Consider the following 15,731-nt stretch of genomic DNA (forward strand, 5'->3'; position numbering starts at 1 on the left):
GACTTGAGCTGTGGAGAGAGCTGTCAGCTCTAGCAGAGAGATGCTTTATATCTCAGAGTCAAGGACAGTATTATCAGGCCTAACTATTATTTCCAGCAGAGTTTGATTGCCCTCACCTTCATCCACCTGGAGTCAACATGCCACCCCCCGTCCAAGCCGCCTACAAGCGCATCAAAGCCCCCAAGGAAGGCGAAAACGGTTATGTCCCGCCTCAGCCAGGCAAGACCGAGATCCTACCCGCAGGATGGAACGGATTCAATGCGAAGCCTCTTACAAGCGATATCTTGATCGAGCACGATGTCGAGCTGGTCATGCGCGATKGCGCCCGTCTCTACGCCGACATCTACCGCCCTCCTTCCACCGACGAGAAAGTCCCCGCCATCTTGAGCTGGTCGTTCTACGGCAAGAAGTATAGCGCGTTGGACATGCTTCCCATGTGCGTGTGGAATTGCTGCGTTCCGCGCTCTGATCTTTCGGGTCTAGAGAAGTTCGAGGGTCTCGACCCGGCGATGTGGTGTCCAAAGGGTTATGCCATTGTGAGCGTCGATACGCGAGGCGCAGGACACAGTGACGGACTTATTGGAGTCATGGGCGCGCAAGATGCAGAAGACGGATACGATGTCGTCGAGGCACTGGCCAAGATGCCCTGGTGCAATGGGTCCATCGGGATGGCTGGTAACTCCGCGCTGGCAATCTCGCAGTGGTTCATCGCGGCTCAGCAACCTCCCTCCTTGAAAGCCATTGCGCCATGGGAAGGGTCAGGCGATATCTACCGAGAACAGTTCTGCCGCGGCGGGTGGTTTTCAATGAGCAACTTCGACCTGATCACCAACGAGATTGTCCGTGGGCATGCCAGTTCGGGCATCGAAGACTTTGAGGAGATGTACCGGCGATCGAACGTCTCGAGCCCTTTCTGGGAGGATAAGCGCGCGGACTTGACGAAGGTCAAGTGTCCCGTTTATATTCGCGGCTCGGACGTCAGCTCGATTCACACGATGGGCTCGGTGCGTGGGTGGTTGGAGGTCCCCCATGACAAGAAGTGGATTCAATGGGGGAGCAAGCAGGAGTGGTACGAGTTATACAGCTGTCCCGAGTCAATGGAAGAGCTGGGCGAGTTCTTCGACCGGTACCTCAAAGGCATCGAGAACAACTGGGAGACCTTGACGCCGAAAGTCCGCTGGTCAGCGCTGCAGTTCGGAGACCGCGAAGCCGTCGACAACATCGTCCTCGAGGACTTCCCCGCCCCCAGCACGCAGTACCGCGAGTTCTTCCTGTCCGAGAACAAGTTGACCGAGAAGCCCGTGTCGATCTACTCAACAATCTACTATGACTCCGAGTCATCCTCCAGCTTCGCCGAGTTCTCATATACCTTCCCAGCCAAATCCCGTCTGATCGGTCTCCCCAAGGCAATCCTATACATGTCCGCCGAAGGCGCAAACCGCGACGACTTCACCGTCTTCGTAATCATCCGCAAGAAAGACAAGAACGGCAAGCCATTGATGCACCTGAATTTCCCCTTCCACGCGACACCTGTGCAATCCATCGACGAGATCCCGGTCAAGGACCATTCGAGTACAAACCTGCATCTCGGCTCAACTGGTATCCTGCGCGCGTCCCACCGCGCCTTCGACCCCGAACGGAGCATCCACCCGCAGTTCCCGTTCCATCCGCACACGAGGCAGGAGAAGGTCAAGGCCGGTGAGATCGTCAAGCTGGAGATTGGGATCTGGGCGATGGGGGTGGACTTTGAGGAGGGGGAGAGTGTTAGCATACGGGTATGTCCCTCCCTCTTACGTGTTTGTTGAGGATTAGTAAGGATGAGAACTGACGATTGTGTGCAGGTCTCCGGCCAATACCCGAGCATTGCGGAGTATAAGACGTGGTCGAAGCCGAGGCCTGAGCATGAGCTGAATCGGGGAAGGCATGTCGTGCATTGTGGTGGGGAGTTTCCCAGTTCGGTTATTTTGCCGTTTATATAGAGTTGGGTGGTATAGGTGCCCTAGGAGAGGCAGAAGCCTAGCTAAAGAATAGAACCAACCAGTTTGTTGCGCGACTGTGCTTCTTTTCGGTACCATAATCATTGGGGCAGTTAGGGCCAGCGAGATGCTGTTGAGTCCTCATAGGGTCCACTTGGACAGACTTCTGCCGCTGCGAATGATACTCCCTGGTTTCGTTCGGTCATTACTTGGCATAGATGTGGTACCCTTGTCCAGAAACGAGTCATATATATTAGGACCCACGCTTCGCGCAGCCCTATAATTAAATTTGCAATCCTCAATTGCTCTCCAACATGCCTTTCCGGTTTACTAGAGTTCCTAGAGCATGCGTGACGTCCAGTCAGATGTTATAATAGCTAGCCCTAAGTGTCCATGGAGTCTCAGACGTAAGCCTGCACACCTCACCACATGAATATCGTTCTTCGGTCTACAGCAACCACAAGCAACTTTAGCAGCTAAATAGGCGAGAAGACATCTGGTACTCTCCAACTCCTCGGGCTGTATTAACTGCTCCTGGAATTAGTCAATGCTGTTCATGGGCTTTGGTTTGGGGTTGACATGGCGGACAAGTATCCAGATACATGTGTATGAGAGACGTACAGGCTGATCTTGGAAGTCAGGAGATAGTAAAGGATGCACTCTGATTATGTTATGGTCTACAGAGATCATGCCCTAGCACACTGCCCAAGGGCGTGAATTTTCACCCCCTCTGGTTCTGATGACGGACAAGAGACCGGCCAGACTATGGTGTATTAATTGGGTCAGGCCTGCTGTGAATGATATTTCTTTTTCAAAATTGGGATATTCCTGTTGGCTATAGTGCTGAACATTCAGCTTTCACAGGGTTATTCACTGAGACCTTCCGTTCACTACCATACTACCAGACCCCTCTCCAGAACTTCTCGGAATGAGACATATAAGCCTTCATCTTTCCAATCCAGAGCCCTCCTCATTATTCCTTCAACACCATACTATCATCATCCATCTCTCAAGCCTTCCAGGTTTCAAGTCCCGACTCTCACTCTCCCGATCCGTCTATTTCCATCCAAACCGTCCAGATCCTCCTAATCAAATACCAGCCCCATATCTCGAGCCACCGCAAGCCCAAACCCACCAAAATGCGCCTCCAGCACAACGGTCTCACCATCCTGGTGTCCCTCTTCTTCTTCATGGCCCTAGTCTCAGCCGTACGTCCGCTCTTCTCTCCCTCAAAGTCCCCAACTAACCATTCAACATCACAGCACACCGTCCACTGCGCCGGCAAAGCCCTCGCCGCAAATACACACGACCTCGCCGACGCACTCACCTACCTGCACTGGATGGCCGAGGGCAAGCTCTGGCTCGGCGACGCCACCCACGCCACGAAAGTCCACACCCTGGCCCCGGACTCCTGCGAGCAGATTGCTTGTATTGGGGGCGCGGAGGTGCGCTGGTGTAATGAGGTACGTGCCGTTTTCTTCCCTGTTCAGAAGATCGAGAGGCGGTGGATGTGCGGATGTGGCTAATGACTCTGACGTGTAGGATCCTGTTAGCCCCCGCAGCATGGATGTCCAGCATGTTGTTGAGGGCGCGACGGTTCTGCTTACTGAGTGTCTGGATACGTATAAGGGGGAGCAGGTTGCGGGTGGGTATCTGACGCATCCGGATAACTGGTCTGTGATTGTGCAGGAGGTGGAGAAGTGTGAGGGGAGGGTTTGGCGTGGGAAGGGGGTTGAGGCTTAGGGCTGAGATTCTGAATCGGTCTGGATCTACTGTGTGATCTGACATACCGTGTCTTGGATGATTCATTCTGGATATGTTTTCTTCATGTGTCTACATCTATCCGGTTGAGATCTATCATGTCTTGGATAAGACTTGATGTCTGGCCATTTATTTCCTTTGTTTTGTTCCTTTCTCCCTATGTCTGCTTTCTCGTCGATGTGAGGCTTTTCTTATTGAATATGCCGTGATTTGAATGCTGTACTGAGCCCTGCTTGGTCCATTTGAGCCACAATCACTTCTATCAAAAGATTGAACCTCCATTGGCTTTGAAAGCCGTAAGCCTTTTACCTAAACTACGGTCATCTTCATAAACCCTATTGAACATAGCGCCAACAACATTATGGGATCATGCTATTGTAGATAGGCCGGATGGATGCACTTACAGTCATTCCTTCTGCATTATGGTCCTTGTTGGTCTAGAGGCATTAGCTGTTACAACCAAAGTCCAAGGAACAAAGTATGAATCCATGGACTGAGTAGAACATGCACTGGCTGAGAAGCTCCGGTGGAGGTGGGCAGATCTGCGCATTGACGCTTGCATTTAGGCTGAAGTCCCCAGCAACAAGCCCTAACCGGCCTGATCAACGCCAAGTTCATCTGGATGAATGCACAGTTCTCCAGGTCTCCGCTGGGAAAGACATTATCCATCTGGGCTCTACTCATGTTTACGACATGCATGCAGCTTCCCCGCAGTTCTTCAGGCTATATAAACCGCCCCCGTACGAGCAGAACAACCCCCATCGCCATTGTCTCTCAGCATTACGAGAGCAACCCACCATGTTGCTCACTTCCTTGGCTTCAATTCTCGCCCTGGGCATGGGCGCGGTGAGCACAAGTCTCGCTGTAAGCCATAAGACCTACACCAACCCCATCATCCCCGGCTGGCACTCGGACCCTTCCTGCGTGTACGTCTCCGAGCAAGAAACATTCTTCTGCGCAGCGTCTACATTCATCGCATTCCCCGGTCTCCCCCTTTACGCCAGCAAAGACCTCGTGAGCTGGGAGCTCGCAAGCAACATCTTCAACCGGCCAAGTCAGCTCCCCGACCTCGCCGACACCGAAGGCCAACAGGGTGGGATCTACGCGCCGACACTGCGCTACCGCGACGGGACATTCTACCTCATTGTCTCGAATCTCGGTCCGAGTATCAAAGGTCTCGTCTTTACATCGACGGACCCCTACGACGATGATTCCTGGAGTGAACCCCTCGTCTTTCCCGTCTACGGCATCGACCCGGATATCTTCTGGGACGACGATGGCCAAGTCTATGTGAGCTCCGCCGATAACAACATGATCCACCACTACAGCCTCGATCTCAGCACCGGCGAGATCGGAGATGTGTCGTACCTCTGGAACGGTACAGGCGGCGCATACCCCGAAGGCCCGCATCTGTTCAAAAAGGACGGGTACTACTACCTCCTCATCGCAGAGGGCGGGACGGAGACGAACCACGCTGTGACGATGGCGCGCTCGAAGAACAGGACTGGGCCGTGGGAGCCGTGTCCGCATAACCCGGTCCTGACGAATAAGGGTACAGGCGAGTACTTCCAGACGGTCGGACACTCGGACCTCTTCCAGGACGGAAAGGGGAATTGGTGGGCGAGTGCGCTGTCTACGCGCAGTGGACCGAACTGGGTGAATTACCCCATGGGTCTACTAAAAGAAATAAATAGTTACTGTATGTAGAAGTCTTTTATATTGCTTGGTATGTTAAGCTAGATATTCTAGGGATAGATAAAAAGTTTTACAAGTAGCTATTTAAGTTAAAAAAACCTTTTTTTACTAGAGCCTTAAGGCCTCTAGTGGCCTTAAGCACTTACTTTTAGCACTCCCCCTTATTTATACCAAGAACTTTCTTAAATTAATAAGCTATAAGCTACTAGTGTAGGAAAAGTCTTTTTTAAATTAGTAAATTATAAGTTATTAGCACCGGGAGAAGGCTCCCCTAAAAGTATAATTTATAAGTAAGTATTAAAAAGCTAGTAATTAAAATAATAAAAATAGTAAATATTAATAAAAGCTCCGGGCGTTAATAAGCTAAAGTAATTCCTAAAAGTATAAATAAATAATAATAAAATATATAAAATAATAAACTTTTAATAAAAGCTTTAGGTACTAAATAGCCCGGAGGTATAATAAATAATAAATAATAAGCTAAGTAATTTATAAATCTAGGGGCTAACCAGCGCGTTTACTAGCTTTTTTATAAATTATATAGCTTTTTTATAACAAGAAAAGTAATAATAAATATTAAAACATGTAAAAGCTATTTTAGGGGCAAGAATAAGGCCTAGTTTATATAAAATATATTAGCTAATAATAGCGGACTAGTATATAATAAGCTATTTAAAAATCTTAATTTTTAGTATATGGTAGGTTACCTAGTATAGTAATATACTAAACCTACTAAAATATATATTTTAGGTATTAATTTTCCCCAAAAAATTTAGTACTAGTATAATATTATATATTTTAAAGGGTATAGCATTAGCCTAGTAGCTATAGTAAGCATAATTAAGCCTTAAATATAAAGTTTTTAAGGTGTAAGCTAGTAAGATTATAGCAGGAATTATAGTTTTAAATAATAATATTTTTTTTTTTTTATTAAAAAATAAGATTACCATAGTAGCCTATATATATTAAAAGTTAATAATATTATTTAGCTACCTAATTTAAAAAAGTCTTAGGGTACTAAAGGCTGCTAACCACATGGTATAGCTATGCTTTAAGGCCTAAAAAAATATTAAATAAAAATTTTAATTAGGGTAGTTAATAAACTAGTAATATTAATAAGCCTATATTTTAATATTTAAGAATAAAATCTCCCGTAGGTAAATATAAAAAGCGCCAGGAATTTTATTAAATTAGGCTAAAAATATATTAACTTTTGGTGCCATGATTAGGGTATTATATAAAACTAGGGTAAGATTTTAAGGCAGGGTAATATTATACTATTTTTACTATAGGGTTAATTCTTAAAAATAGGGATAAAATAATAATAGGCTAAAAATAAAAATTATTAAATATTATTTTATAATACGCAAGTTATTACAAGTCTAGTATAAAAAAGGCTAATCCTAGTATAAAAACTACTAGAAAACCTATTTATATAAGCTTAAAAAGAATCCCTAGTAAGGCTTTAAAGTGTTTAAATACCTTAGGCCCTAGTGGCTTAGTAAGGCTATTTACTATTTATTTTTTAATAAGGACAAACTAAATATTAACCACGCCTTTAGCCTTTTTTTTTTAAATAAAATAATACTAAATATTAATATACTTACTCCAGGCATAAAACTAGGGGTTACTAGCTAATATTATAATATTTTTATTATTTTTATAAATTATAATAACTATAAAATTTATTTTTTAAGTATTTATAAGCTCCCCTAACAAGTAATAAAACTAAATAACCTTTTTAATAGCTTATATTTCCCTTATATACTTAGCTTTATAAAAAAATAAAGCCATGGTGGGCTAATACTTAAAAAACTAGCTAATAATTATAAAGCTTATATAAAATATATATTTAAAGGTAAAATAGTATATTTTTAAATCCCTACCTTAATTAATATTAATATAGCTAGTTAGTAGTTAAAAATCCCTAAAAAATACTAGTTTATAGTTTATAAAGCCTTAAAAGTAGTAAAACACGTGCTTAATAGCTACTATATATTTTTTTATAAGTTTAGTAAAAAAATAGCTTAAAATAAACACGGGGTAGGTAATATTAGCTTAAGTCCCTAATATAAAATATATTAGGGACCTAATAGTGCTTTAATATTATTTTAAAATATTTATTAAAGCTAAGTACTCCTTGGGAGCAGGCTCTAGCTTTAAGCAAGGATTTATTAAGGTATTATAAACCTTAAATGTTATCACCGCTATGGTGTTGCAACTGCGCAGTGTTGCAATGACGCAATCCGGCGGCCTGAGGCCACCTGGCGGAGGAACTTTGGCGCCGAACTGGCCGCGTGCCAAGGCGGCGGCCAGTTACATAATGCACAGAATACTAAGTTTGACTCTAAACTCTAACTTAAAAAAATTAGCAATTAATTCCTATTATAAATACATAATGCCTTTTTTATTATAGTAATTTATATTTTTTTAAGCTTATTATAGTATATAAACGCGACTTATAGTTTTAATTGCTTTTTTTTTTAAGAAAGAACCTGTTTTATATAATAGCTAGGTAATAAACTTAATTCCAGGGGCTGGTGGATAACGCTTTAAAAAAGTAATTATAAACCCTAACTTAATAACTAACTAACATGCCTAAAAAAAATTTATAAATTTTTAACTAGAGAATCCCAAGAACACCCTTGTTATTAAATCCTAAATTACACAAGAAATATTAAAACGCGAAGCACCCACCCAGGGGTAAGAAAATAAAAATAGTAAAAAAATTATTAAAAAACTGCAAGCAACACTAGAAGTAATTTTAGTAAAAAAAAAAAAATTATAGGAACAAGAATATTATAAAAAAAAAGAAGAAAAATACTAATAAATCCATGCCTAAATTAAAAAAGCATATTAATAAATTACAAGGGCCAAAGCTAAATAATAAATATATAATATACTTATTTAATTTATTAAGCAACTAATAGTCCCCTGCTAAATAGACTTTAATAACCTTGTAATTTTAAAAAAGACTACTAAAGGGGTTATAATAATAATAGTGCAACCCAAGGAGAACTTTCTAAAAAAGTTACTATTTATAAAACTATACCGGGCAAATAATATTAAGAAATTTAATAATTAAAAGTTAAACATGGAAACGCACTTTAAAACCTTTTTAACTTATTACCTAAATAATAGCCATAAAATATTTTAATTTATTAGATTTTTAGCAAAGGACCGCAGGCGGGAATAGTTTAATATTTATAAAGTAAAAACTATATTTACCTAGAAAAAATTTCTTAACATGCTAGTTAAAATAATTAACAACAAGATAGTGCTGGTTAATAACTTGCTAATTAAATAGGGTAATATAAAGTAATAACCATAATAAATTATTAGGTAATTTACATAGTTACTAGACTAAATTAAGAAATACCTATCTTATAAGTATAATAATAATTAGCGCCAAGGACACCTGTACTAAAAGATCCTAGAAAATATATAAAAAAAGTTCCTTATTTATAAATATTAAGAACTAAAGCGCTATAATAACTATATATTATACTTAACAAGTGTTAAAAATAACATGCCCAAGCGGAAGAAAATAATTATAAAAAAAAAAAAGAAGTTTCTTAACTAAACTTACATAAGACCACTAGTAACTAAAGTTAGGGCGCTATTTATTACTAAAAAAAGTATAAAAGTAAATACTAGTATAAAATAACCTAATAATTTAAATAATTTCTTATTTATAAAAAAGCTATACCCAGGCAAATACCTAAACTACGGCCATGCTGGACACTTTAAGTAATATTACTAGTTACCGGGCGAAGGGCAAAAAGGAAAAGCGTTTTTATAGTGGTAATTTTTAAGTAAATCTAGTAATATAAAAAATATAAAATCTTAAAGCTTTGCGCGGTGCAAGCTTTAGGGGTTTATATAAAATAAAAAAATACACCACGGGCCTGGGTAATCTAGGTAAAAATAAAAAAAAAAAATAAAAAATAATAATATATAAGGGTCCTTATTAACTTTAAAGTAAAAATAAATTTTATAAACTAGTGTTAGGCAAAATCCTACCTAATATAAAGTAAAGGACTAGCCTATAAAATATATATAATTAATAGCCACACGGTAATGTCCTACAGGAAATATATATTTATAATTTATGCCAGAGATTCTGCGCGTAATATATGGTATTATTAGTAAAACTTTAAAGCTATTAATATTAATAGTTATAATATAATTTTAGGATTTTCATGGCTACTAGCCGCGATGCCTATTTTAAATTAGTAAACTAGTAATTAAATATATAGTTAAAAAGTAAAGTATAATTTTAAATATTTATAATATATAATAATAGCATAAAAATACACCGCAGAGATTGCTGTAAGAGTTAAAGTACTTTTAGTATAAATTTTTAAGTAAAAAGACCATGTTATAATATACCTTAATAAGGCAAAGGTTAAAGAAATCCTGCTACTTAAATAATATTATAAATATATAAATATATTTTTTAAAGCGGAAGCAAATATCCTTATATCTTATTATTTTTATAATTATATAATTAAGTTATAACCCAGTGCTAAGCCTTTAAGTAAGTATATTTACTTACTATTTTTAAAGAAGCTTAAGGTTCTACGTGAATATATTAAAAAAGCCCTTAAAAAAAACTAGATATATTTATTAAAGAGCCTTGCAGGAGCTTTAGTACTATTTATACTAAAAAAGAATAATAGCCTATGTTTTTACGTAAATTATTAAGGCCTAAATGCTATTATAATTAAAAATATGTACCTACTACCACTACTTAACGCGACCCTTAACTGTTTAAAAATGGGGAAAATTTTTATATAGCTAAATTTACAAGACACGTACCATAGACTCTAAATTTACAAGAAAAATAAGTAAAAAATAGTGTTTAAAACGCGATTTAGACTTTATAAATACTAAGTTATGCTATTTAGGCTAGTAAATATGCTAGTAATATTTTAATTTTATGTAAACCATGCCTTAGCTAGGCTAATTAATATAATTTATATTACCTATTTAAATAACATTATTATTTTCTTAAAAAATAAGAAGAAATATAAATAACATGTGTAAATGGTCCTTAAAAAACTACATAATTTTAAGCTATATATAAAAGTTAGCAAATGCTTGTTTTATGTTAAAAAGATTAACTTTTTAGGCTTTATTATAACTACTAATAGGATTAAAATAAAACTAAAAAAAGTCTAGACTATTATAAAGTGGCTAATACTAAAAAATATAAAAAAAGTAGCATTTTTCTTAGGATTTTGCGGCTTTTATTAAAGGTTTATTAAAAACTATAGCCAAGTCACGGCAGTGTTATTTAACCTTATAAAACTTAACGCAATTATAAAATACCCACTAGAGAAAGAGGTTTTAAAGGTATTTAATATATTATGCCTTAAATTTATAAAATAGCTATTATTACAATACTTTAACCTAAAATTATGCATATAGTTATAAACTAACGCCTTAAGGTATGCCATTGCTAGGGTATTATTTTAACTAGTAAAAAATATATAGTAGCACCTGATTACCTTTTAATTTTATAAATTAAAAAACATAAAAACCTGGTACAAAACCCACGACTTTAAGATGCTTATAATTATAAAATACTTTTAAGTTTAGAAATACTACCTTAAGGGTAGTAAATTTCCTATTAAAATACTTATAAATTATAATAATTTATAATAATTTATAATAACCAAGGACCTAACGCGAAAACAAGCATAATAAGCTAAGAAACTTATAGCTTTTAACTTTATTATTAAATACTGCCCAGGGGCAAAAAACCTGGTAGATACTTTAAGTAAAAAAGCGGACTATATTCTTAAAAAAGGGGAGGAAAAAGCTACAGGCGGGATAATTCTTTATAAATTATAAAAGTAACTAAATAACTAATTATTATTATACCTAGAGTTTAAATTATAATTTAATATATAAGCTACTATGGTAAATAAAAACCTGTATATAAATAAATTATAACTAAGTATTATAAAACTACTCCAGGTAGCCTAAGAATATAATAAAAAGTTTAAAAAAATAAAAAATAATCTTGTAAATCTAGATTATAAAAAAAACCTTAAATATTAAAAAGTAATAAATAATGGCTTGCTATACTTTAAAAACTAAGTTTACGTGCTAAAGTTAGTGGCACTTTATAAAAAAATTATAAAAGTAAACTATAATAAGCCCTAAGGTGGGCATTAGGGTGTTAATATAACTATTATAAATATTTCTTAAAGGTACTATTGGCTAGATATAACTAAGTATATTAAGAAACATGTTAAAAAGTGCAATAGTTACTAAAAAATCATGGTTTATAGGTATAAACTATATAAATTATTAGAATTACTAAGCCCACTAAGGGCACCTGTAAAATAAATTAGTATAAACTTTATTACTAGTTTACCACCTGTAAAATATAATAAGCATGTATATAATGCCGTTCTAGTGGTGGTTAAGATATATACTAAATTTATATAGTATATCTTATACTTAAAAAATATTAACGCGGAATAACTTGCAAATACTTTTATAAATAATATTTTTTACTTTATTAATATACTAAAAAACATGGTTAGCAACCGCGGAAGTCTTTTTATTAATATATTTTAGGCTATATTAAGCCACTACCTGGGCGTAAAATAAAAACTATTTACTATATATTACCTGTAAATAAATAGCTAAACCAAGAGGTAAAACTAAGTTCTTAAATATTACCTCCGTGCTTATATTAACTAGCATTAAAATAATTAGTTATAGTAAATTAAAATAGCGTAATTTATAAATAATAATATATATAAGTAGTTTATAGGTTGCACACCCACCAAAGCTTTTATAAATTTAAAGGTAACTATATATATTAATATTAAGGGGCCCAACCAGGTATTAAAAATTAAACTTTAAAAAGCCGTAAAGTTTAAAAAAATCCGCGTGAATTTAAAGAAGTAACTATAAAAGTTAAAAAAAGCTATAGTAGTTTAATATAATAAAAAGCATAAGAAAATAAGCTTTAAAATTAATAACTATATTATACTTTGCATAAAAAATATTAAGTTAGCAAGACTAAATTATAAATTAAGTAAGACACTTATTAGCCTATTTTTAGTAATTATAAAATAGGGAAAATAGTTTTATAAGCTACTACTTCTATTAAATATATAATAACTATATAATATTTTTTATATTATACTTTTAAAACCTTACCGCGGTGACCCATCCCGAGCGCTAAATATTAGTCTTATATTAATAAATGGTAAGAAGGAATACTTTATTAAGAAAATTCTTAATATTTATAAATTTAAGGGCAAGGTATAATACCTTGTAAAATAGCAAGGATAAAATAATATAAAAAATAATATATAGGAACTAAAGGCTTATATAGCCAAAACTATAGTACTTAAAAATTTTAAAAAAACCTACAAGAACAAATTGCGTAAAGCAAAAAGACGCTAAATATAAATATTTATGTTTATAGCCTACGCGCACTTATAAAAAAAGAAAAAAACATGTTATTTTTACTAATTAACAGCGCCCGCAGGGCCTTTTAATAAAAAAAAAAAAATAAAAATATAAAATAAAATAAAAAATAATAAAAAACTTAAATAAGTGGCTAAGCCGCGCGGCGCGTAGTACTTAATATATATAAAATAAGAACCAAGCCCACAAGGGCGCTAATACTAACACCTAGTATAAAAGCAACCCTAATAAAAATTTTTAAAAGCGCTAAAGTATAGTACACCCCGCACTAAAAATAATAAAAGTTTACAAGAAAATTAGCAACATAATATAGTGCAAACCAAAATATATAAATATATACTTAGTGGCTAAAGCTATACCTGTATAAAAAAAGACCATAGCTACCAAAGTAGCGCTAGATAAAGGTCTAAAAACTAAAAAAAAAACCACTATAATAAATTAGCAAACTAAAATATAGTAATACTATAAAAAGGGGACTAACTTACATAGTAAATTATTATTTTTATTAAAAAAGGCACTAACCTGCAAAGTAAAGTTAAATATAAATATAATAATATTCACAAGGTTAACCACCCGCGCATTATTAGCCGCGGTGGTTTACTTAATAGCTGCTTTAAATACTTAATAAGCCGCCCTTAAGGTAGCAAGGTTTTTATAAGCTTATAAATTATTAGCTCCCACACGCATGGTGTTAATAGTGTTAAGAATATTTTATAGCTAATTACCCACTAGGGTAATGTTAATAGCCACATACTTTAAAAGCACCCTTTTTATATTATAATAAAACTAGCACTTCCCACCCCCCACGCGGTTATAGGTAAGGGCTTTTATTATAATATTAATAATAAACATATTTTTATTATAACACCCCATGGTAGTAACGCATATAACACACCGCGGGATATAAAGGTTAAGTGGTAAAGCTATAAAGCCCAGGGGCAGCGGGGGAAGAATACTAACAAAAGCCTTATTAGCAGGGGCGGTGGGAGTAGTAGCAAGGGTAATAATGGTAGTAGCAGCGGCGGGGGCACGCAAGTATTAAAATTAGGTTATTTTAATAGCTAGTATATTAGTAGTTATTAATATATAAGTAAAGGGCAGGGGAATATAATTCTATATACTAAAAATAAAATAAAAAATAAAGGCTAAAACCAAGGCTTAATTGCTATAATAAAAAAATATAAAATAAAATACTATAATAAGATAAATAACCGCTAATAATAGTATTTAAAGTATAATATAAGACTATATTAAATATTAAAGCAAGGGAAATATAAAGTAAAGGGTAAATATAAAAAACCTTAAAAAAAGAAATAGGGTTAGAAACACGCGGTATAATAAAGGTTATAATAAAGGTAAACTATGTTTAATTTAACTACTAAAAATAGTTTTAAAAATATAAAAATAATAAGAGCTAAATGCAAAAAGCTTATTAGCTAAATTAAAAAAATAAGTGCGCAGCAGGATATAAAAAAAAGGTAAATAAAAGGCTAATATAGTAATATATTAATAGCTAGAATAAAATAACCACATATTATAAATAACTACTAAAGGCATTAAAAAAAGCGCAAAAATAAGGAGATTTAGCTATTTAAAGCTTAAAGCTTTATTATAAGAATTAAGCGTGGAGTAAAATAAAATATACAGGCTTAATAATACTAATATAGGATTAACACCACTAAAATAAATAATATAATGCTTAAAAAGCATGGGAAAGGGTAAATATAGGGTATTTTAACTTTAAAAATATAATTAAATAATTAAAAAGTAATAAAAACATAATAAAAAAGGTGTATACTTACAGGCGCCATCTTGCTTTAAATGTTAAAAAAATCTAAAAAAAAAAAAAAAAGAAAGAAATTACAAGGGCGCTTTAGTATTAAAATTAAAATACTACGCCTAGCCACTACAGGCAGCAATGCTATATTTAAACCTAGTAGTAAAGTAAGGTAATTAAATTAATTTTTTACCCCTAACTTTAAATATAAATTACACATGAATTATAATACTTTATAAACCCGAAAATAGCTTATTTTATAGTAATTAATAAGATTTATAATTTAAATTACTTTTTATAAAAAAAAAATGTAAATTTATGGATTGCAAGGGCGCAATTACTTAAAAAAAAAAAGCACTATTATTACCGCTATGGTATTATAACTATATAGTATTATAATAATATAATCCAGCGGCCTAAGGCCACCTGGCAAAGGAACTTTGGCGCTAAACTAGCCGCGTGCCAAGGCGGCGGCTAGTTATATAATATATAGAATACCAAGTTTAACTCCAAACTTTAACTTAGAAGAATCAGCAATTAGTTCCTACTATAAATACACAACGCCTTTCCTATTGCAGTAATTCACGTTTTCCTAAGCTTATTGCAGTATACAAACGCGACTCACATTAAAGTTATTTATATTAAACTAATAAAAAATTTTATTTATATAACCAAGTTAAAAAAGCTAAAGTGTTTAGTTAGCCTAATTTTAATAAATTTTTATATTAAGATAGTAGTAGCAAGGGCCAAGATTAAATATTTTAAAGCACTTACTTAAGGTATTTTTAATTTTTTAAATTTAGGCTTTATCCCTACTAACTAGCAAAAAATTATTTATATATATAATAATAAAAATCTTGCTATTAGTAAAAACTTTTAGGTTTAAATAAATAAAATAAAAGCCTAGCATGGCCAGGAAGTCCGTAAGTAATTAGTATTAAATTTATAATACTTACTTTAAGCTATAAAAAGCCTTTTAAAGCTAGTAAACGCGCTTAAAGCCATTAATAAAAAGATAAGGCTATTTTATAAAAATTATAATATTAATATCCCTATATAAGAAT

The 15,731-nt window shown here is 34.7% G+C and overlaps 2 protein-coding genes across 2 annotated transcripts; both read left to right on the forward strand.

Moving 5' to 3' along the window:
• Positions 1 to 3,115: 3,115 nt before the first annotated feature.
• On the forward strand, positions 3,116 to 3,719 carry DSM5745_08655 (uncharacterized protein; the record flags this gene model as incomplete). Its single annotated transcript, XM_026750671.1, has 3 exons — positions 3,116 to 3,184; positions 3,239 to 3,439; positions 3,519 to 3,719. The coding sequence occupies 3 exons, from the start codon at positions 3,116 to 3,118 to the stop codon at positions 3,717 to 3,719; spliced, it is 471 nt and encodes a 156-aa protein (XP_026600684.1).
• Positions 3,720 to 4,535: 816 nt separating this feature from the next.
• DSM5745_08656 (glycoside hydrolase family 43 protein) lies at positions 4,536 to 5,444 on the forward strand (the record flags this gene model as incomplete). The annotated part of the gene is made up of 1 exon (XM_026750672.1): positions 4,536 to 5,444. The coding sequence occupies one exon, from the start codon at positions 4,536 to 4,538 to the stop codon at positions 5,442 to 5,444; it is 909 nt and encodes a 302-aa protein (XP_026600685.1).
• Positions 5,445 to 15,731: the final 10,287 nt, after the last annotated feature.

This window comes from Aspergillus mulundensis (genome assembly GCF_003369625.1).
Source record: "Aspergillus mulundensis strain DSM 5745 chromosome Unknown scaffold_10, whole genome shotgun sequence".
In the NCBI taxonomy this organism is placed as follows: Eukaryota; Fungi; Ascomycota; class Eurotiomycetes; order Eurotiales; family Aspergillaceae; genus Aspergillus; species Aspergillus mulundensis.